The 22,974-nt window shown below is 41.8% G+C and overlaps 1 protein-coding gene across 7 annotated transcripts in view; it reads right to left on the minus strand.

Moving 5' to 3' along the window:
• The window catches only part of kmt2ca (lysine (K)-specific methyltransferase 2Ca), a 199,228-nt gene that overhangs the window by 74,821 nt on the left and 101,433 nt on the right, over window positions 1–22,974 (minus strand). For 6 of the 7 annotated variants that reach the window (XM_058395335.1, XM_058395317.1, XM_058395343.1 and 3 more), the window contains exons 13-18: window positions 16,197–16,292; window positions 14,252–15,060; window positions 8,463–8,591; window positions 2,769–2,885; window positions 1,890–1,994; window positions 1,023–1,127 (exon numbers count right to left, since the gene is read on the minus strand). In XM_058395335.1, coding sequence (XP_058251318.1) covers window positions 1,023–1,127; window positions 1,890–1,994; window positions 2,769–2,885; window positions 8,463–8,591; window positions 14,252–15,060; window positions 16,197–16,292 — 1,361 coding nt within the window. The remainder of the gene's footprint in view (window positions 1–1,022; window positions 1,128–1,889; window positions 1,995–2,768; window positions 2,886–8,462; window positions 8,592–14,251; window positions 15,061–16,196; window positions 16,293–22,974) is intronic. The other variant, XM_058395324.1, reaches the window with a different exon arrangement.

Here is a 22,974-nt window from a genome sequence, read left to right on the forward strand (position 1 = left end):
GTCTCTGAGGTGTTTCCTCAAGGATCAGCTGCTATTTACAGATTAGTGGACGTGTGTGAAAAGAGAAATTTTCCCCGCTGGAACACGTCCATCCTCAAACCTTCATCTCCACAGAGTTCCTCTGAGAAGATGGAGAACTTCACACTCCAAACCATACAGAGTTACAGTGTAGAGTTCTTCAAACTTTTATTCATTATAATTCTTTTAAAAACATTTAATGACAATATAAGGAAATAAGTGAAGGATGGAGGAAAAAGGACAGAATAGAAGAGAGAATAAGAAAGGAGTAAAGGAAATGTGTAAGAAAAAATGGAATAAAAAGGACAGAGGATGGAGGAAGGAAGGTAGGAAGGAAGGAGTATAGAGGGAAAGAACAAAGGAAGGGAATTAACGAAGGAAGGAAGGAAGGAAGGAAGGAAGGAAAAAAAAGAGTAGAGGGAATCAGTGAGAGAAGAAAGGAAGAATAGAACTAAAGGAGAAACAAGTAAAGCACAATAGAATAAAGAAAATAAGAAAGAAAATTAGTTCTTTAAACTCCCTTCCTCTCTCTATACACTATTCCACAGAGCCATCATCCTCCACCACTGATACTGTCCATAATGTTACTCTTTTAATGACCAATAATGAGCTTTCAGCCTCAGCAGCTGGAAACATCTGTGTATCATGTGGAGAGATGAGGAGCAGGGTCTGATGGGATTACTGCAGCGTCCAGAGGAATAAACCCACTGTGTAAGGGTCAGTGACAGGAAAGAGACGAACCTAAACCTCGGACCTGCTCTCATTAATCACGTGCATTATGAGCAGCTCAGGTGAGTAATCTCTCACACACACGCACACGCGAGAATACTCAGTACTCAGCAAAATACGTTCCAGGACATAAAGCTGTAAATAAGAGCCTCATAGTCACAGGGTGCAGAGCTGAATAACTGATTATATGATGATATTAAATAGTGTGTGTGTGTGTGTGTGTGTGTGTGCGTGTGCGTAGCCTCTGAGGCAGATTGAGAGTGAAATGATGTTACCTTAATGCTCACGCAGAACGGGTGATAGCACTGACCACACTGAGAACAGGCCAGGAGTCTGCCCTCAGCTCCCTGACCAAAACTCCCACACACCACACACATGTCCTAGAGAGAGAGAGAGAGAGAGAGAGAGAGAGAGAGAGAGAGGGAGAGAGAGGGAGAGATGGAGAGACACAGAGAGAGAGAGAGATGGAGAGACAGAGCGAGAGAGAGAGATGGGGAGAGAGAGAGAGAGAGAGAGAGAGGGAGAGAGAGAGAGAGAGAGAGAGAGAGGGGGAGAGAGGGAGAGATGGAGAGACAGAGCGAGAGAGAGAGATGGGGAGAGAGAGAGAGAGAGAGAGAGAGAGAGACTCATATTACTAACATAGGAAAACCTCAGGCTTACACACACATACACACACACACACACACACACACACACACACAAAGCTGAGTTATAAACTCAAGTCACTACAAGCATCAGCACTGCACACTAACAGTGACAAACAACAAGAAAACACACAAAGACAGAGAGAGACAGACAGACAGACAGACAGACAGACAGACAATAACAATGAGCACTATAATGACACAGTAATGACCAAACATTAACACATAAATTGGCAAATCAGATACAACTTCACAAACAACACACAAATCATCAACACAAACACAATGACATGAACAACAAACACAATGACCAACAACGACACCCCCCCCACACACACCTCACACACTGTGTGACAGACAACAACGTACACAACAGCAAACATAATGACACACAAATCATGTACACAACGACAACCACACAAAGGACACACATTTCTAATACTAAACACAATGACACAAATGACAAACACAATGACACACACACACACACACACACACCTGTCTGAGTGTGAAGGTGTCGGAGCTGGAGAACATGACGACTGTATTGTGCATGCTGTTCTCCTCTTCCTCCTTCACCACATGTGGAGTCTCAAGAAAATTCACCTACACACACACACACACACACACTTTAGCATTTATCCTCATTTCCTGCAGTATGACGTCACATTTGGTGTGTGAGAGTGAAATGTAAATAACTTCATCAATATTATTTCCACCTGACGGCTGGATGCTGCGTGCGCGCGCGTGTGCGCGTATTTACGATTTTTAATATTAATTGCGATTTTTAATATTAAGATGCAAATATGTTTAGCATAAAATCTGCTGCTTCAGTACTTTCTTCATATCATTTTTCTTCCTTTTTTTTTAACATGGGATCTTCTAAAGGTTTTTTTTTTAAAACTAGAGTAAAGTGTATGTGTTGTGTGTGTGTGCTGTGTGTGTGTTGTGTGTGTGTGTATCAGTATCTAAACCTAACACATCCTACACGTGTTTACTGAGAGAACGCGGAAATCCAAAACAAATCTCTCTCACAGGAGAAAAGAATAAATACCAGAGAAATAAAAACTCTCTAAATCTGAGGAGTGAGTCTGAGTACTGAGTCTATGGTGAGTGGTGAGTCTGAGGGGTGAGTCCTGAATCCAAGTCATGAGTGCAGAGTCTCAGTGCTGAGTATATGATGAGTCCGAGTGGTGAGTATATGATGAGTCCGAGTGGTGAGTATATGATGAGTCCGAGTGGTGAGTATATGATGAGTCCGAGTGGTGAGTCTGAATGTGAGTGCTTTGCCTGCTGAGAAAACCCGAGCTCTCTATTATTAATGTGTGCAAATAGATGTAAGGAGGACGATGATGATGATGATGATGATGAGATTTGTACCCCAGGGGTCACCAGAAGGTTGCTGTCCATCTTCATTCGGGATCGTCCTCTGCCCCCTCGGCCAGACAGGTTAGCCCCCCGAGGACGTCTCCGCCCGGGAAAACCTGATCCACGGCCCTGAGAGAGGAACGACAGGAAAAACGGAGGGAAAAATTACTCAATATTCCCAGCTACAGTTAGCAACAAAGTACCGTGACAGTGCAGAATGAAAGAACAAACTGCATTTGTGAGCTTTACTGTGTGTGTGAGTGTGTGTGAGTGTGCCTACAATCAAAACAAAAAAAACCCACAATTACAAATAAACATTTATCACAATCAATCTTTAATTTGGTTACTGAAAGCTCCACCCTGCTCCAAACCAGGAACCACCCATCCCAGTTTACTGATGGTCCTGATAAATCACCACGGAGACTGTTGTGGCTAAATCTCTCCATCTCTCCATCTCTGAGAGTATCTGGACTCTAGGACTCAGGAGGAAATCCGTGAAGGGATTTCACCACACTGACGATTAAGAAAACAACCAGCACCAAAATTTATTCAGGGTCCCAAAACAGATAATGGAGATAACTACTGTGTGTGTGTGTGTGTGTGTGTGTGTGTGTGCGTGTGTGTGGCTTCGTTCCAGCTCATCTGAGCAGAACACTACTCCGGCCCTGGGTTTACGTTACAGCCCTGTTCCTACCAGCCTGATCTGCATCTGATGGCATCGCGTTGCGTTGCACATGTCACTAAGTTGAGGCTCTGGCCCGGATCCTGCTTCCTCCCAGATAATTACCCACTCAAGACAGGAAACGTCAAATTCATTTAGAGAGACGGCTCGAGAAAGAGGAGGAGGAGGAGGAAGAGGAGGAAGAGGTGCACTCTGACGCCTGTACAGTCTGCAGCTAATTTCTGCAAAAATGAATTATGGAGGAAAAAGAGAAGACGCGGTGAAGCGTGAACGCCTGCTGTAAAATCCTTCACGTGTATGACAGGGGGGGGGGGAGTAGAGAGAGAGAGAGAGAGAGAGAGGGAGAGAAGTAGAGAGAGAGAGGGAGAGGGGGAGTAAAGAGGGGGGGGGAAGTAAAGCGAGAGAGAGAGAGAGAGAGAGAGAGAAGTAGAGAGAGAGAAGTAGAGAGAGAGAAGTAGAGAGAGAGAAGTAGAGAGAGAGAGAGAGAGAGAGAGAGAGAGAGAGAGAGGCTTCATTCACATCACCAACTCATTCTCATTTTTAGCTTTGACTTCTGACACAGATCTCTATGGAGGCAGATGTATGAACAGCTTGGATTTGTGCCACTCATCTGATTATTCTGTTCATTCTAAACTTAGAGGCGCTGTAGTTATGCAAAGATCGGACAAAATTCATCACTCGACCCTCAGAAGTCCACAAACCTCAAACCGGACCTGAACTGAAGAGCAGCGGAGATGAACAGAATGAACCCGGTGCTGAATTAAACTGCATCGAATCGTATTGGTGCTTAATCAAATTGTACCAGTACTAAATCAATCGGATCAGTGATGAATCGATGAAGAATCAAATCGCACTGGTGCCAAATCGAATTGCATCAGTGATGAATCGAAACATATTGCTCATGAATCGAATGATATTCGTGATGAAATGAATTGTATCGGTGAAGAATCAAATCGTATCTGTGCTGAATCGATTCGTATTAGTGATGAATCAATTCGAATCAGTTATGAATCAAATTGTATCTGTGATGAATTAAACTGCATCAGTGATGAATCAAATTGTATCTGTGATGAATTAAACTGCATCAGTGATGAATCAAATTGCACTGACGCCAACTCAAATTGCATCACTGATGAATCTAACCATACTGGTCATGAATCAAATGATATTGTTGAACTGAATTGAATCGGTGAAGATTCAAATCGTATAGGGTGCTGAATCGATTCAAATCGGCGCGGAATCGATTTGTTTCAGTGATGAATCAAATCATATTGGTGATCAATCAAATTGAATCTGTGACGAATCAAACAGCATCTGTGATGAATCGATGAATCAGTGACTAATCACATCGCACTGGCGCCAAATCGAATCCATATTAGTGACGAATCAAATCGAATCGGCGGTGAATCGAAGATTACTGGTGATGAATTGAATCATACTGGTGATGAATCAAACTGCATCTGTGCCGAATCAAATAGAATCAGAGCTGAATCAAATCAGACAAGTAGTGAACTGAAATATTTGGCAACGGTTACCAGTGTAACTGCTTTGTTCCTGTAGTGTTTACTGTACACTGTGACGTCAAATGGTATTGTATAAATGTAGGAGATTCACACCCCTGATTTAAAGATATTAAAGTTGCTTTATTTATTTATTTTTTGTCTTTTATCACTCTCTTGCAGCTTAAATATTCAGCGTAAATAACTGTAACCTTCACTTTTACTGTTCGTTTGATTGTTTTAGCATTTATGTTTGTTTATAGAATTTTATTTATAGAATTTCTTTGACATGTTTTATTTTCTGCTTCTTCCCTCATGCATTTCTTTCTAAAGCTCCTTGTATCACATTGTGTTGCATTGCATTGCATTGTACGGAAAACGTGGCGTATCGAGCAGGGAACTCATTTGGGAGAGGCGTGGCAGCCGCTTTATCACGCACACGCGGGAAGATAAGCGATGGACATTGGTTTCTTTAATTGCACTTCCTCATTTCCTCTCCTTGCATCATTTCCTCCTGTCCCGGCTCCTCCCCTATGAGAAGGAGATGAAGGGAAGTGAGGAGAAGACGTACTGAACGTATTCCAGGCTCTTCGAATACGGACAGTTTTCACAGACGTCTGCTTTTAATTGACGAAAAAACCTGAGTGGATCGTCCACCGTCCCTCTGTCCCTTTGTATATGCTGTTACCATAGTAACAATACCGTTAATGGTAACGAGAGCATTAATGTAAACCTCTGTTTGACTGATCTGAAGTGTGACATCTAAGAATTGGTGTTTATTTAATCATTATTAGATTTGTGCTTGTTGTCCTTATGGGATTCAAAACACTAGAGAGCAGAAGGAGAGAGGTGTGTGTGTGTGTGTGTGTGTGTGTGTGTGTGGTCTCGCCTCGATTAATCCGAGCACAGTTTAGAGAATTGATGAATTAATGATGGCAGACTTCAATCGATATCTGGATTAAGCCGCGACTCCGACGCACAAACAAAGCGGCGTCCGTGCCGCATGTAAGCGAGCCGCTGTCTCCAGCCCAGGAGGACTAACGCCAATTAAATAAAAGATGCTTGGATTTAATAAACAATCTTAAAAAATAAATAAATAACTTGCACTTTATTCTGTTCAGGTTTAACGACACGACAAAGGCGAAAGACGTCTAGACGAAGACACAGAGCTGCAGTAATCAGAATCAGAGCCGAGCGATCGGACACGGATTCATCACGTCGCTCGGATCTTCTCCGACATCAAATCAGATCAGAGTTTTGAAACCAGACCTAACGAGACGTCAGGGTCGTGAATCTACAGCATAAACATCACGTTATGTAAAACTTAATCAGATTGTACCAGTACTAAATCAAATCGTATCAGTAATGAATCGAATAGCATCAGCGCTGAACTGAATCACAGCCGTGATGAATCGATGAGGAATCAAATCACTTTGGTGCCGAATCAAATTACAGAGATGAATCAAACCACATTGGTCACAAATGATATTTGTGATTAAATTAATTATATCGGTGAAGAATCGAATCATATCTGTGCAGAATCTATTCATATTAGTGATGAATTGATTCATATCAGTAATGAATCGATTCATATCAGTGATCAATCGATTCATATCAGTGATGAATCAATTTGTATCAATGATGAATCGAACATATGTCATGAATCAAATGATATGCATGATTAAATTAATTGCATTAGTGAAGAACTGAACCATATCTGTGCAGAATCGATTCACATCAGTGATGAATTGACTGATATCAGTGATGAATCAATTCGTATCAGTAAAGAATCGATTCCTATCGGTGATGAATCAATTCGTATCAGTAATGAATTGAGTCGTATCAGTAATTAACTGATTCGTATCAGTGATGAATCAATTCGTATCAGTAATGAATCGATTCGTATCAGTAATGAATCGATTTGTATCAATAATGAATCAATTCCTATAAGCAATGAATCGATTCGTATCAGTGATTAATCAAAACATACCCGTCATTAATCAAATGATATTTGTGATGAAATTAATTGTATTTTTGAAGAATCAAATCGTATCTGTGCTGAATCGATTTGTATCAGTGATGATACAGAATCACCATTCGTATCAGTGCTGAATCAATTAGAATCAGTGAAGAATCAAACCGTATCTGTGCTGAATCGATTCGTATCAGTGATGAATGAAATCGCATTGGTGCGAAATCGAATTGCATCAAAGTTGAATCGAACCACACTGGTCAGGAATCGAATAATTTTAGTAATGAAATTAATTGTATCGATGGAGAATCAAATAGTATCTATATATATCGTACAAGGGATGAATCGAACCATATTGGTTATGAACTGAATCATATCAGTGATGAATCGAATTGAATCGGTGCTGAATCACATAGTATCAGTAATTAAGCTTAAACCAGCGTCAGCAGTTCCATCTCTGACAGTTCCCTAACCTCAGCACTACACAATCACTGGCAACTAGAAATGTTTCACATCTCACTCACTACTACTACTACTACTACTACTACTAATAATAATAAGCAATATCTTATTATGTGCAATATGTTCTTAGTTTCCTAGCCCATTTTTTTTGGACTTTTGTATACATTTCATTTATATTTCATTTATTTCTCGTTTAATCTCAAGCAATCTCTGGCAAAAGAATTTCTTTCTGGTTTAATAAAGTTCTATCTTATTTTATCATCTTTTAAATCCTCAAGCTGTGGTTCAAAGCCTCAAGTCAAAAAAAGGGGGAAATTAGCGAAGATGTGGCAACCCTGGTAACCTCTTTCACTCACTGATTATTACACAACTCAAGGTTGAACGTGATTTTAAGAAAATGCTAGCGCTTACCGACACATTTCTGGTGCTTTCTAACTGTGAAACGCACACACACACACATTAACTCCATTATTTATTAACTAATCAAGTCTCGCATTGCTCGAATCTCTCGAACCGCTCGTCCCTGCTTGCCGTGTTCCATCTTTAACTTTACCTCTGGTTGCCACGGTTACGCAAGGTTAGTATGATAGCTGCTGAACGCATAAAAAACAAATCTGACCAAGGTCTTCACATTTCAACTGAAAATCCAGAAGGGAAGTTGATGTTACGTTTGTGTGTATGATCATCTACGCCTGACATGCGACTGAGTCAACCTAAAACCCGAGGACTCGAGACAAGGGACAAAACCCGAGACAAGTTTGAGTCACAAAAACGAAACTGAAGAAATCGTTCAGACCGAAAAATGCAAAAAAGCAACGAGGACGTAGAACCAAATAGTAAAACCCTTCGTCCCTCGTTCCAAATTGCTCAACGTGTCATTTGCATTAAAAAGTTCACTTGAGTTCACTGGACCCACACACTTTGCATCCCTGAAGGTCACATTTCCAGCTGTTGGTCAAAACCGTCAGACTCTTAATTTATTCACAAGCCAAAAGCAGATACAACACCAGAAGCAATTGCGAAATATCGACCCGCCCCTGCCCTGCTCTCTGTAATCCAAGCTCCGCCCACTTCCACAGCCCTTCATTTACCAGTCTGGCCGTCCAGACGAGCTCGCCCTGCTGCTGCTGCTGCTGCTGGTTCTTAGAGCCGTCCGAGGCCTCTGAGTGCTCCGGAGACCAGGACGGGGAGCTTACGGCACAACGGCTGCTCCATCCAACCTGAGGGACATGGCAGAGCCGGGAACCGGGACGGAGGAGGGAGGAGGGGGAGAGGTCAGGAGTGGGAGGATGAGTGGGATAAAATAGTGAACAGGAAAAAAAAAAAAAAAAAAAAAAAGCACAGCCAAATGATGAATCCAACAAAAAAAAACAGCAAAATTGCAGGCATGTTAAAAAATTAAATAAATAATTATGCAGGCATATACAGGCATTACAGAAAATAAATGCAAACAATATCGTTTAGGAGCTTGGGAAAAATCTGCACAAGGGATAAAATGCGCAAAATAATAATAATTTTAAAAAAACTCAAAGGACTAATTTTTCCTAATGAGCTTATCAAAGGTCTGACATGTTCCTTATCAATTTACTATAACAACTTCATTACTGGGAGCAGATTAAATCTCTTCAGATTATAAACAAAATCATGCTGTAAACAAAAATAAACAAACAAACATTTAAAACTATTTGACTTTCATGTTTGTTTTTGTATTTTTATTAGTTTAGCTTTTTAACACACTTAAAATTAACATAAATAAATAAAAAATAAATAAATAAAATTAAAATCTATTTGATTTCAAGTTTATTTTTGTATTTTTATTAGTTAAGCTTTCTAACACTTAAAACTGACAAATAAATAAATAAATAAATAAATAAATAAATAAATAAGAAAAAATAAAAAACTATTTGGCTTTCATGGTTGTTTTTGTATTTTTATTGGTTTAGCTTTTTAACACACTTAAAACTGACAAATAAATAAATGTATTAATCTTATATACATTTTTATTTTATTTGAAATGTAGATGTAAAAGCAGCCAAAACCATAAAAAGTATTTTATATATATATATATATATATATATATAAATGCATAATAAATAAATAATAAATTAAATAAATAAAAATAAATAAATGTTTGGTTTTGTATTTTTATTAGTTTAGCTTTTTAACACACTTAAAATTAACAAATAAATAAACAAACAAACAAACAAATAAATAAATGTATTTAATTCAATTATCAAATTGATAATTTATGTTTTATTTAACATTTTATTTTTATTTTAAATGTAGTAAAAGGTGTAAAAGCAGCCAAAAACATTTAAAAAATTCATTGTTTTTTAAAAAATGTTTAAAAAAAATTAAATAAATTTTTTTTTTAAATTAAAAGATGTGAAAACTCTATTTGACTCTGACTGGTTGTTTTTGTATTTTTTATTCGTTTAGCTTTTTAACACACTTAAAACTGACAAGTAAATAAATAAATAAATTTAATTTGATTATCAAATTGATATAAATGTTTTATTTAACATTTTATTTTTAAATGTAGGAAAAGGTGTAAAAGCAGCCTAAAAACCTCTGAAAGAGCGAGTCTGAATCTGCCTCCAGAGTGATGTGGTAACTCCGACTCGGAGTGATCTGGTGCTGGCTGTTGAGTTACTGTAATTTTGTCCCCAGAGTGAAACAGTACATGGGGCTGAGTCACTCTTTCCGGGCGCAGCGAGCTGCCAGCAGGCCGGCGAGGCTTAAATCCACTCAACACTCGACACGATGCTCCTCGTTATCGAGTGTCAGCTCGTCGCCATGGCAGCGTCAGCAATCTATTTGCGTGTTTACTAAACAAGCGTGATTGTGCCAGCGTGACGGCGGCGCGATGAACATGCCGAGCAAACGGGAATTTCTTTCCTACGAAGCGCCGTGGGGAGATTTTAGCTCGTTAACGAGATGATCGGGGCACGGCTGTGTAATTACGCTCTGTAACACAATCGGCACGGGGGGTTGTGGAAATTATATAATACACGGAAAAATTCAATAAACATGCCTTTTCGAATCGTACGGATTTGTCCCAAACTCACAAATCATATCAGGCACTTAATAAAACATGACATACCATTAAACTCACTGTGTGTACATAATGCGACTTAAAAGGGTTATAAGAGAAGAGGAAACATGCAGACAAACAAAAAAAATAGGTACCTAAGTGGGATGGGGATTAGTCAGGAGCATTCCAGTTAATATTATTAAAGCAGCAGATTTGATACACAGAAGAAAGAAAGAAAGAAAGAAAGAAAGAAAGAAAGAAAGAAAGAAAGAAAGAAAGAAAGAAAGAAAGAAAGAAAGAAAGAAAGAAAGAAAGAAAGAAAGAAAGAAAGAAAGAAAGATGAAGGATTCGATGATGATGATGCTGAGTAACAGCCATGCAAAAGCAGAACAAGGGGAAAGTTTCGCTCCATCTTTTTATCCGTCTCACTTTCTCCATTAAATTCCAATCTGGCTCTTATGCAACTGAACGCATGAAAGATTATTATAACGAGGGAGCGCAGGAAGCAGCAGAAGAGAGGACTGAGAGACGGATTCTTCTTCTCCAATTCTCTCTCCGAGTGACAAACACAGAAACGTTCGCTTCGATACAAAACAAAAACCTCATTAAAAGATAAAATGTACTGTAGCGCTAAAAACGTTTGTGAATACAGTAATTGTGCAAGTCATTAACTAAACAATAACAGCAGCAAGTACAGTAAAGATACGGGAGGAGACGCTGGGCGATGGGTAAATCCGAGAAAGGGGAAAAATGATTCGATTTATTTGTGATAGCAATCAATCATGGAGAAGTGTGTTCAGGGTCAGGAGCTTTAGGAGAACTTCATCATTTAAAACCTTCAGGAAAACATTCAGGTATCTAAACCGACCTTCTCAATCTAGCATCATTATATAGCTTATTAGTGTGAGCTTTTTCAGGCTTTACACAGTTCAGTGTAATCCCTGACTAAATGAAATCCTGGGTTATTCCGATCTCCGCTAATGTTTCAGCGTGACGTATTTCCCCCTCGCTACGGCGCGCACTTCCGGGTGTTTTGCCTCCTGACTCTATCTACCGAGTCGTTTTTGTTAAGTGTCGCTACGTCCTGGTTTTCACCTGATGCGAGGCACAGAGGCGCTGCTCAGTTTCTGATTGGTTGTCTGTTGCTAATTGACTAGCCGTACCATTCTAACAGCGCGTGGTTTCACACTGTAACACCTCCAGCACTGTGATGTGGAGTTAACACTGGAAAAGCCGCTGATCCTGAGTCTCATAACCTCGGGGGAAAGACCTGCTTCATAACCCTGCTTTTAAATGACACGTGTGGATCAGACGTTCCTCTACCTGGGGGTAGAAGCGGGGTTCAGAGTGACAAGAACCCGGGGTTAAGAGCAGTGTAAAAAGCTACTTTAGCTGAGGGCCTGAAACTTGTCTTCTTTATTGTTTGACCTGCTGCTTGAACTACTGTGTACATTTTGACCATCTGAGTCAGATTAACACACGCTGTTTAATCGAACAAAACAACTCGAAACAACGTGACGTTCAGGTTCACCTTGGTTTCTGGAAACGGGTTCTGTTTTCCCTAAAGACTGAAGAAAACAAATACAGCCCAAATAAAGATGCTTATTTGTATTACGATTCAAATGAACAATTCAAGAATAAACTGTCTTGATCCGTTTTTAAGCTAAGTCAAGATATAGCTTAAAATGTGCTTGCTAAAGAAAAGCGTTCATGATGTTGGCGATGAAGTTACGACCTAGGGCGCAAAAGCGATCTTGTGCTATAGGCTGGAGGAATGGCGTCATCGTGTTCCGTCTCTCAGTGCGATACTCAGGCTAATCCGGGTAAATTTAAAAACGTTCAGCATCCACATTATCGTTTTCAACTGTTTCCCAAAAGTTGGTCATCCAACGTCTGAAAACGCTTATGCCCCTGTACTGCACATGAGGGAAACGCAAGACGGCTCGACCCGATTCATTTACCTTCTGGCTCTTTGAAACGTCACAGCAATATGTTGAGGAAATTAGACGAATTAGTCACATGACTGCATCACATGACTAAAAATGCGGCATTGTTTTCGAGAGCCTCCGTTTACACAGTCCACACTGTGGCGCGAAAACCGCATTTTCAAATTTATCCACTTTGCAGAGCGTTTTCAAAACCACACGCTTTTTCTTTGACTAAAAATGCCGTCTCAGTGTGGATGGAAGGCCAAAAAAATGTGTTTTTAAATAATAAAGTTTTAGTGTGGACATGGCCTAAGCTTATGGGCTAGCGTTCCCCTTCCCCAGTTAGTAGGTTATGCATGCTAGGGAAGAGCCAGCTAGTAAACAGGAATTAGCAAATGACCAGCCTAAGAAGGACCATGACGATTTGGGTTTTTCTGCTTTACAACCAAAGCCATGAGAATTTCACTTAACACACAGGACAGCTTTGTTAGGAAGTTAAAGGCAAAGGGAAGGTTCAGCCGTAGTACACAAGCCTGAATTAGCTATGGGTTAAAGGTCGAGCTCAATAGGTTCACAGCAACGTAATCCCGGAATCTGAACTTCTGGTCGTTAGCACAAAAGTTTGATTCATGAGCTAGCATAACCCCTCATCGGGATATATAAGCTGACGAGGTGTTGGAACACGAAGGATTTCGTAAATTGCGCAAATTTGGTAAGAGTTTCGTAATAGTTAAGGTTCTGATGGTAGAATAGCCCCTGCCTGGCACGAATCAACAGATTAAGTATCTAGAAATGGCGCTGAACAATAAAGAGCTTTATAAAAGGTAGATGACGCAACCAGTACGCAATAAAAGAAGATCGCTCTTCAAGATTCAGTCTCCAAAATAAACTTCAGGCTCCTCTGGACATTACAAAGGAAGTCAGTGGGGGAGAATCTCATCTGCACAACAAAACGTGTTGAGGCACTCTCTTCCTCGCTCACACATCCCCAAAGCCCAGCAACACACACTCGCATGAGAACACAGGGGAGTGCACGTAGCCACAAACACACACACACACACACCAAACAGGAAATCCCAGTTGGACCCCACAAGAGGTGACCACCCTTTAAATTTCACAAGACTGGGAAGGAGCATCCTCTAGAGAAAAGCAGAGGAAAAAGGAGGGAGAGATTCACCATACTCGCCAATTCTCATCAAGGACTATACACACAGCCACAAAAGAGCTGATCAAATAAATTAAAACCTTTCTCCAAGTCAAACACCGTTTTCAAACAAGACACCTGAAAACAACAACCACTAATCTTTGGTTTTTCCCCTGAAATCGAGGTTAGGGAGAAATCAAGCAAGGGGATTCCTTGTTGCCAAGTTTAATTTTCAATTTCTGATGGCTTGGCCGGTCCTAAAAGAAGAGCACTCAGCATCCTCCCTGTTCCCAAGCTCGGAGTGGAAATGGGTTTGTGCCGTGCTTTCCAGCTCAGTGAACAGCGATCCGAATTATACACCTCCAAAAAGACTCCTTTATTTTCCCTGAGCATCAAACCCTTGGCAGCAGAGCCAATTCCCATCCCCCTACTCTGAGGGGTTATTCAGAGTTATGCACTCTAGAGTGAGGATGGGGAGGAGTGCCGGGGTGCTCGGGGGGTGGGGTGCTACCGAGAATGAGAGCAAAAGAGGGAGAGCAAGAGCGAGAGAGAGAAAAGCAAAGTGAGAAAGAGACAGAGAGAGAAAGAGAAAGAGAGAGAGACACAAGAACAGCGAGCGCTTTTTCGACATTAATTAATATACCCTCCACACTGGCACTAATCATTGTGACTGTGCAAAGGAATAATTACCACGCAGCTGCAAAGCTGAATCAGGGGCTGAGGATCTATCAAAAACATGAAGCAGAATGAGGATCTCGGTTTGATCACACTTACCTGCTTCGCTCTGGGTCTTCCTGGAGAAAACTTCCTCTTGGAGATGGCTGGCTTGCCCATCCCGATCTTTGGGGTGAGGGGGAAGAACGCAGCTGGGGAAACACCCGGGCTGTATCCAGGCGTATTGTGGCCATGAGTGGGTGTCTCTCTGGGTGAGGCCTCCGTAGAGAAGGGTGACTGGCAGAGCTTGATCGAGCCATCTGGAGAAAACGCTGGAGAGCGCTTAAGGCTTGATACCTTGTCTTCCGTGGCAGGAGAGCTGAAGCCCGAGAAGCTGAGCTCGCTGCCAGGAGTAGTATCCATCTCCACTGGTGGACTGCTCTCTGTACCTAGTGTAACGCTAACCTCCTCAGGCAAAGCTGGCTCAGATGCCACCTCCTCTTCCTCCTCCTTGGCCTCCTCCGGTTGCGGCGTCTTCCGCAGCTCTGGCTCCTTCTCCAGATCCTGCTCAACATCCTCTACTAAGCTCATGGATGAGTCTTGAACGGTTTCCTCAACTGGAGCTGAAGTACCCAAATCCATGGGTTCCTCCATGGGCAATGGGGAAGGCTCAGGGTGGGATTCTTTGGTAGGTGAAGTAAGTAGAACTTTTGGAGCATCCACCATATTTGGTTCCACCACGACTTGCTCTGGCTCGGGCATGATCTCTTGCTCCTTGCCATTTTCCATTGGTGTGATAGCATCATGCGATTCCTCGTCATCTTGGTCCACCACAGCAGCACAACACTGGGAAGTGAGTGGAGATGCTAAAGGAGACGAGCCCTCTGTCAAAGTAACAGTCACCTGGATCTCCTGAGCAGGTTCTACAGCTGAAAAAGAGGCAAGACAAGGGAATTAGACCATTTTATTTCAGACTATTTTAATACACATTATTGAGAATATACTTCTACAAATAGTCCCAGTGAGGCAACAACCATCCTAAGATGGTTATTAAGGTTCTAAAGGGGTTCTTCATGAAACGCTTTGCTATGTGGAGCCCTGAGAGTCGAATCAGAGAATACTTCAGGGTTCGCAATGTGACTTCAGAGATATTCAGAGTAGGGTAGAACATATTGAACCTCTTAAATAAAGGTCTCCTCAATGGCTCCATTAGTGTCTTAGTGTCCTAAAAGAAATCCAGTGATAAGGAAACACTCTTGATTTAGAGCTCAAACTGAGTAAGGCTTTAGTTTTATATCTTTTTTAAGAGTCAATTAGCAAAAGGCATCATTAAGTCGGTTTTGCAGTCATAGATGCAGAAAGAGCTCAGTAGAGCACAGCTACTCTACTAAAAAAACACCCAGAGGCACTGAGCAAAATTCCTTAGAGATCTAGGTTTAACATTTTATAAGAATATCTAAGAACCGTTTTACAGAGTTTATGTCCAATCTTGAGCCAATTCACACAGTTCTATTAATCAGATGAGCGCAAAAGGATTGATTACATGGAGCTAGCTAGATTAGTTGAGATTATGCTTGGAGTAAAAGTGTAGATCTATTTTTTTATTTTTTTAAAAGGCCTGGTCAGCAAAAACAAGGGTCAAATTTAAACCTTTTTCTCCCCCCATCCACACCACAATGGGCTCAAAGTGGAAACATCTTAAACCTTCATCTTCACCTACAATAGCACCAGTATCCAAGATTGCAGAACGTTTTGAGATCTAGTGGACCTAAGAAAAGCTATGACCTGAAGACCTGAAGCTTGTGGTGGACCACATACACAGAACATTTATTGTGTACAGCCAATACTGTGTACAAAATATGTTCTCAAAACAGAAGAAAATGACCACAATGATGTAAGGTCAAGGGTCAGCTATTCAGTGGACATCATCAGGAACTCTGTGCACAAGAAACCAGGCCTTTAAAGTGACCAGAGGAACCTGGACTGAATTGAGCACTGAAGCAGAGTGAAAGGAAAGCGAGGAAAACAAAGGAGTGTGTCAGCGAATAGAAAACTAATCACCCACCTGATGGAGACTGTTTCGGTTCTTCAGGAACAGGATGTGAGGCGCTATCTGGTTCCAGTGAAACTGAAACTTCCTCTTCAACAGCCATGAAAGCTCCTGCAATGCCAAACAAAACACCAACCTAATGCAACCGATTTTATCCATTGAAAAACCCACTTCAAACCTTAGTTTAAATAATTGTTTTTTTCCCCTGGCGTCTCATGTTATGATGAATTTGTTTGTAAGGAAGCCCTGTGGTGCTACTACTATCATTAAATTCCAACCTTATGACTCTGTGTTTAAATTGTTGGCGAAGTGGCTGGGCTGCGTTCCAGGAAACGCTGGGATTTGAATAATGTGCGTTATGTAACATTTTCAGGTCAATGAGAAGATAATTTAATTGGCAGAACACATGTAAGCGGCACTCGGCTCTAAAACAGGGAGATGGATAGATTCAGTTTTTTGCATAATTTTTTTCCCCAGTAAAAAGCTTTGGAGGTAATAGAAGTGAGAGCTGAAGCGTTTTAATGAGCAATATTTCACTCATTGGTTAAAATAAATCGATAAATAAACGAGCAAAACAAACGGGTTGTGCTGTTAGAGGAAAACAATCCATGAAGCAGTGGAGATACTGTTAAGAACTGAGGGCATGAAGCCTTTATTACCACCAAACATACATTACAGCACAGTGGAATTCCTATCTTCACATATCCCAGCTGAGGAAGTTGAGGTCAGGGCATAGGGGCAGCTATGATACAGCCCCCTGGAGCAGAGAGAGGGTTAAGGGCCTTGTTTAATTGCCCAACTGTGGAGCTTGAACCTCAATCCTCCAAACAACAACCCAGAGCCTTAACCACTTGAGATATCACCCTAACGTTGATTATTTTGTCTGCAAGTGATTTATTCCTCTTATACCACAGCAGATTTGCCAACTAGAACAATTTCTTGTGGTTGTGTTGTGTGCTATCAAATCTAATCATAATACAAAACTAATCACGCTTTTATTCGACGAGAATCCGGCCAGAATCGCAAATACACTTTAAAGAGAATTTTAAAATCGATAAATCCAGTCATTTTTTGGCATTAAGGATGAAATCCGAACATGGCCACAATCACAAAAGAACTTCAGAAAAAAGAACCCATCTCTCAAACTCGCTCCATTCTACTTCTCGTTCTTTTCTCACAGCCGTCCCTCTCTCTTTCTCTCTCTGCTTCACGATGAGCGCTAACGGCGCAACCCACCGAGGCAGGCATCACCATGGCAACATATTCGCCCGCGCCATACTTGTTAGACCGAGCTGATACGATGCCCGCTGGGGAAAAACCAAGTTCATAAACAAACACTGGCTGTGCTGTTAGCTCTTAATTTAACTCTCGTACCCAAAGCAAAGCTTCCAGGAAATGGGAACGGAGAGAGGAAAATAAGGCTCGTAAATCAAAAAGAGGCATTTAATACAGTCGATGTACACGGCCTTCGGGCGGAATTGGCTTAAGAAAATCAGATTACGCATTAATAAGCACGCGTCTCGGAATAAGCGGAGCTGTATGGAAAGGTAATGTGTGAGGATGTGAATTTCCTGCAGGTGTCTTTAACAAGCATCGTAAATAATCATGAAGGTGACAAAACGACGAATATCACAACATCGCCGTCTCGGGTGAGATGGAACGAGGTGTGAGGCGAGTGATGGACTCACAACAGCGGCCTTATAGTCAAAAATTATACAAATGGCTGGTTTAATGGTGACGCTGACGTGAAAAACAAAATGGTTGTATGGTTCATCTCCGAACGTTTGAAGCACACAATTGCCAAGAACATCTTTATAGCATGAAGATTTCTACTTCACTGGAGCTAAGAGACTCGAACCCTGTTCCAGCATGACAATGCAGCTGTGCACAAAGCCCCTGAGCTCCATGAAGGTGTGAAGGTGAAGGTTACGATTTTGGGGAGTTGCTTCTTCCTGCAGTTGTGGAAAAGTTAAACAATTTCAACAATGACAATCTGATGGAGTGGAGAACCCATACAGGGGAACTTGTACTTATACATGCCAATGAGCTCGTACTAGAGAGCTCGTACTGGCAGACTCATGCCAAAGAACTTAGAGATCAAAGTGGAGAACATGTACTGGGAAACCTATACTGAAAAACCCGTACTGGGGGGGTACAAACTTTTAGCCGTATGGTGCTCTGCAGTACAGCTATGATGTTTATCACTGCTAAATTCTCTTCGAAGGAAAAGTGATAGAGTACTTTTGAAAAAAAGTGTGGGTTTATTTGGAGTTTATGTGGTTCAAGTACGTGTGTGTGTGTGTGTGTGTGTGTGTGTGTGTATATGTACCTTCTGAGGCAGAACAAACGATAACAGAGAACGAGTGAGAGTGCGCGAGAAAGGGTGAGGGAGGGAGAGAGAGAGAGGAAGAGAGGGAGGTAGGGGGAGAGAGAGAGGGAGGTAGGGGGGGAGAGAGAGAGAGAGGAAGGTGTGCAGCAGTGATTTGGAACAGAGGATGGTGATGACGCTGTGTGAAAAACGAAGGCAGTATTTTACAGTGCACGGTGATGAAAGCCCTGTCAACACTGCACACTGCTATTTATAAACCAGGAGGAAGAAACACAGCTTACTGTACATCTCACACACACAGTGAGAGAAAGAGGGAAAACCAAGACACATCACAATTTTCAGCTCGATATCTACAGAACATCTAAATACGATATAGTAATTGGTCCAGACAGTAACAGAGAGAGTGACAGAGAGTAACAGAGTAACAGAGAGAGTGACAGAGAGAGTAACAGAGTAACAGAGAGAGTGAAAGAGAGTGTAACAGAGAGAGTGACAGAGTAACAGAGAGAGTAAGAGTAACAGAGAGAGTAAGAGTAACAGAGAGAGTGACAGAGTGACAGAGAGAGTGACAGAGTAACAGAGAGAGTAAGAGTAACAGAGAGTAACAGAGTAACAGAGAGAGTGACAGAGTAACAGAGAGAGTAAGAGTAACAGAGAGTGACAGAGTAACAGACAGAGTAAGAGTAACAGAGAGAGTGACAGAGAGAGTGACAGAGAGAGTGACAGAGTAACAGAGAGAGTAAGAGTAACAGAGAGAGTAACAGAGTAACAGAGTGACAGAGTAACAGACAGAGTAAGAGTAACAGAGAGTAAGAGTAACAGAGAGAGTGACAGAGTGACAGAGAGAGTGACAGAGAGTAACAGAGAGAGTAAGAGTAACCGAGAGAGTGAGAGAGTAACAGAGAGAGTGAGAGTAACAGAGAGAGTAACAGAGTGACAGAGAGAGTGACAGAGAGAGTGACAGAGAGAGTGACAGAGAGAGTGACAGAGAGAGTGACAGAGTAACAGAGAGAGTAACAGAGAGAGTAACAGAGAGAGTAACAGAGAGAGTAACAGAGTAACAGAGAGAGTGACAGAGAGACAGAGAGAGTGACAGAGAGAGTGACAGAGAGAGTGACAGAGAGAGTGACAGAGAGAGTGACAGAGAGAGTGACAGAGTAACAGAGAGAGTAACAGAGAGAGTAACAGAGTAACAGAGAGAGTGACAGAGAGAGTAACAGAGTAACAGAGAGAGAGACAGAGAGAGTGACAGAGAGAGTGACAGAGAGAGTGACAGAGTAACAGAGAGAGTAACAGAGAGAGTAACAGAGAGAGTAACAGAGTAACAGAGAGAGTGACAGAGAGAGTAACAGAGTAACAGAGAGAGTGACAGAGAGAGTGACAGAGAGAGTGACAGAGAGAGTGACAGAGTAACAGAGAGAGTGACAGAGAGAGTAACAGAGTAACAGAGAGTGACAGAGAGAGTAACAGACTAACAGAGACAGAGTGACAGAGAGTAACAGAGTAACAGAGAGTGACAGAGTAACAGTAACAGAGAGAGTGACAGAGAGAGTAACAGAGAGTAACAGAGAGTAACAGAGAGAGTGACAGAGTAACAGAGAGAGTGACAGAGAGAGTAACAGAGTAACAGAGAGAGTGACAGAGAGAGTGACAGAGAGTAACAGAGTAACAGAGAGAGTAACAGAGAGAGTAACAGAGAGAGTGACAGAGTAACAGAGAGAGTAACAGAGAGAGTAACAGAGAGAGTGACAGAGAGAGTAACAGAGTAACAGAGAGTGACAGAGAGAGTGACAGAGCATGACAGAGAGAGTAACAGAGTAACAGAGAGAGTAACAGAGAGAGTAACAGAGAGAGTGACAGAGAGAGTAACAGAGTAACAGAGAGTGACAGAGAGAGTGACAGAGCATGACAGAGAGAGTAACAGAGTAACAGAGAGAGTGACAGAGTAACAGAGTAACAGAGAGAGTGACAGAGAGAGTGACAGAGTAACAGAGAGAGTAACAGAGAGAGTGACAGAGAGAGTGACAGAGTAACAGAGTAACAGAGAGAGTGACAGAGAGAGTAACAGAGAATAACAGAGAGTAACAGAGAGAGTGACAGAGTAACAGAGAGAGTGACAGAGAGAGTAACAGAGTAACAGAGAGAGTGACAGAGAGAGTGACAGAGAGAGTAACAGAGTAACAGAGAGAGTAACAGAGAGAGTAACAGAGAATAACAGAGAGTAACAGAGAGAGTGACAGAGTAACAGAGAGAGTGACAGAGAGAGTAACAGAGTAACAGAGAGAGTGACAGAGAGAGTAACAGAGAGTAACAGAGAGAGTAACAGAGTAACAGAGAGAGTGACAGAGTAACAGAGAGAGTGACAGAGAGAGTAACAGAGAGAGTAACAGAGAGAGTGACAGAGAGAGTGACAGAGAGAGTGACAGAGTAACAGAGAGAGTGACAGAGAATAACAGAGAGTAACAGAGAGAGTGACAGAGTAACAGAGTAACAGAGAGAGTGACAGAGAGAGTGACAGAGAGAGTAACAGAGAGAGTAACAGAGAGTGACAGAGAGAGTAACAGAGAGTAACAGAGTAACAGAGAGAGACAGAGAGAGTGACAGAGAGAGTGACAGAGAGTAACAGAGTAACAGAGAGAGTGACAGAGAGTAACAGAGTAACAGAGAGAGTAACAGAGAGAGTAACAGAGAGTGACAGAGAGAGTAACAGAGAGTAACAGAGTAACAGAGAGAGTGACAGAGAGAGTGACAGAGCATGACAGAGAGTAACAGAGTAACAGAGAGAGTGGCAGAGAGTAACAGAGAGAGTGACAGAGAGAGTAACAGAGAGAGTAACAGAGAGTAACAGAGTAACAGAGAGAGTGACAGAGAGTGACAGTAACAGAGAGTGACAGAGCATGACAGAGAGAGTAACAGAGTAACAGAGAGAGTGACAGAGAGAGTGACAGAGAGAGTGACAGAGAGAGTGACAGAGTAACAGAGAGAGTGACAGAGAGAGTAACAGAGTAACAGAGACAGAGTGACAGAGAGTAACAGAGTAACAGAGAGAGTGACAGAGTAACAGTAACAGAGAGAGTGACAGAGAGAGTAACAGAGAGTAACAGAGAGTAACAGAGAGAGTGACAGAGTAACAGAGAGAGTGACAGAGAGAGTAACAGAGTAACAGAGAGAGTGACAGAGAGAGTGACAGAGAGTAACAGAGTAACAGAGAGAGTAACAGAGAGAGTAACAGAGAGAGTGACAGAGAGAGTAACAGAGAGAGTAACAGAGAGAGTGACAGAGAGTAACAGAGTAACAGAGAGAGTGACAGAGTGACAGAGTAACAGAGAGAGTGACAGAGCATGACAGAGAGAGTAACAGAGAGTGACAGAGTGAGAGAGAGAGTGAGAGAGAGTGACAGAGTAACAGAGAGAGTGACAGAGAGTGACAGAGAGAGTAACAGAGTGACAGAGAGTGTGACAGAGAGAGTGACAGAGAGAGTGAGAGAGAGTGACAGAGAGAGTAACAGAGTAACAGAGAGAGTGACAGAGTGACAGAGAGTGACAGAGTGACAGAGAGAGTAAGAGTAACAGAGAGAGTAACAGAGAGTGACAGAGAGAGTGACAGAGTAACAGAGAGAGTGACAGAGAGAGAGTGACAGAGAGAGTGACAGAGTAACAGAGAGAGTAACAGAGTAACAGAGTGACAGAGAGTAAGAGTAACAGAGAGAGTAACAGAGAGTGACAGAGAGTGACAGAGTAACAGAGAGAGTGACAGAGAGAGTAACAGAGTAACAGAGAGAGTGACAGAGTGACAGAGAGTGACAGAGTGACAGAGAGAGTAAGAGTAACAGAGAGTAACAGAGAGTGACAGAGAGAGTGACAGAGTAACAGAGAGAGTGACAGTGACAGAGAGTGACAGAGTGACAGAGAGAGTAAGAGTAACAGAGAGAGTAACAGAGAGTGACAGAGTAACAGAGAGAGTGACAGAGAGAGAGTGACAGAGAGAGTGACAGAGTAACAGAGAGAGTGACAGAGAGAGTAACAGAGTAACAGAGAGAGTGACAGAGAGAGTGACAGAGAGAGTAACAGAGTAACAGAGAGAGTAACAGAGAGAGTAACAGAGAATAACAGAGAGTAACAGAGAGAGTGACAGAGTAACAGAGAGAGTGACAGAGAGAGTAACAGAGTAACAGAGAGAGTGACAGAGAGAGTAACAGAGAGTAACAGAGAGAGTAACAGAGTAACAGAGAGAGTGACAGAGTAACAGAGAGAGTGACAGAGAGAGTAACAGAGAGAGTAACAGAGAGAGTGACAGAGAGAGTGACAGAGAGAGTGACAGAGTAACAGAGAGAGTGACAGAGAATAACAGAGAGTAACAGAGAGAGTGACAGAGTAACAGAGTAACAGAGAGAGTGACAGAGAGAGTGACAGAGAGAGTAACAGAGAGTAACAGAGAGTGACAGAGAGAGTAACAGAGAGTAAC

Source organism: Hemibagrus wyckioides, linkage group LG01 (assembly GCF_019097595.1).
Source record: "Hemibagrus wyckioides isolate EC202008001 linkage group LG01, SWU_Hwy_1.0, whole genome shotgun sequence".
Lineage (NCBI taxonomy): Eukaryota > Metazoa > Chordata > Actinopteri > Siluriformes > Bagridae > Hemibagrus > Hemibagrus wyckioides.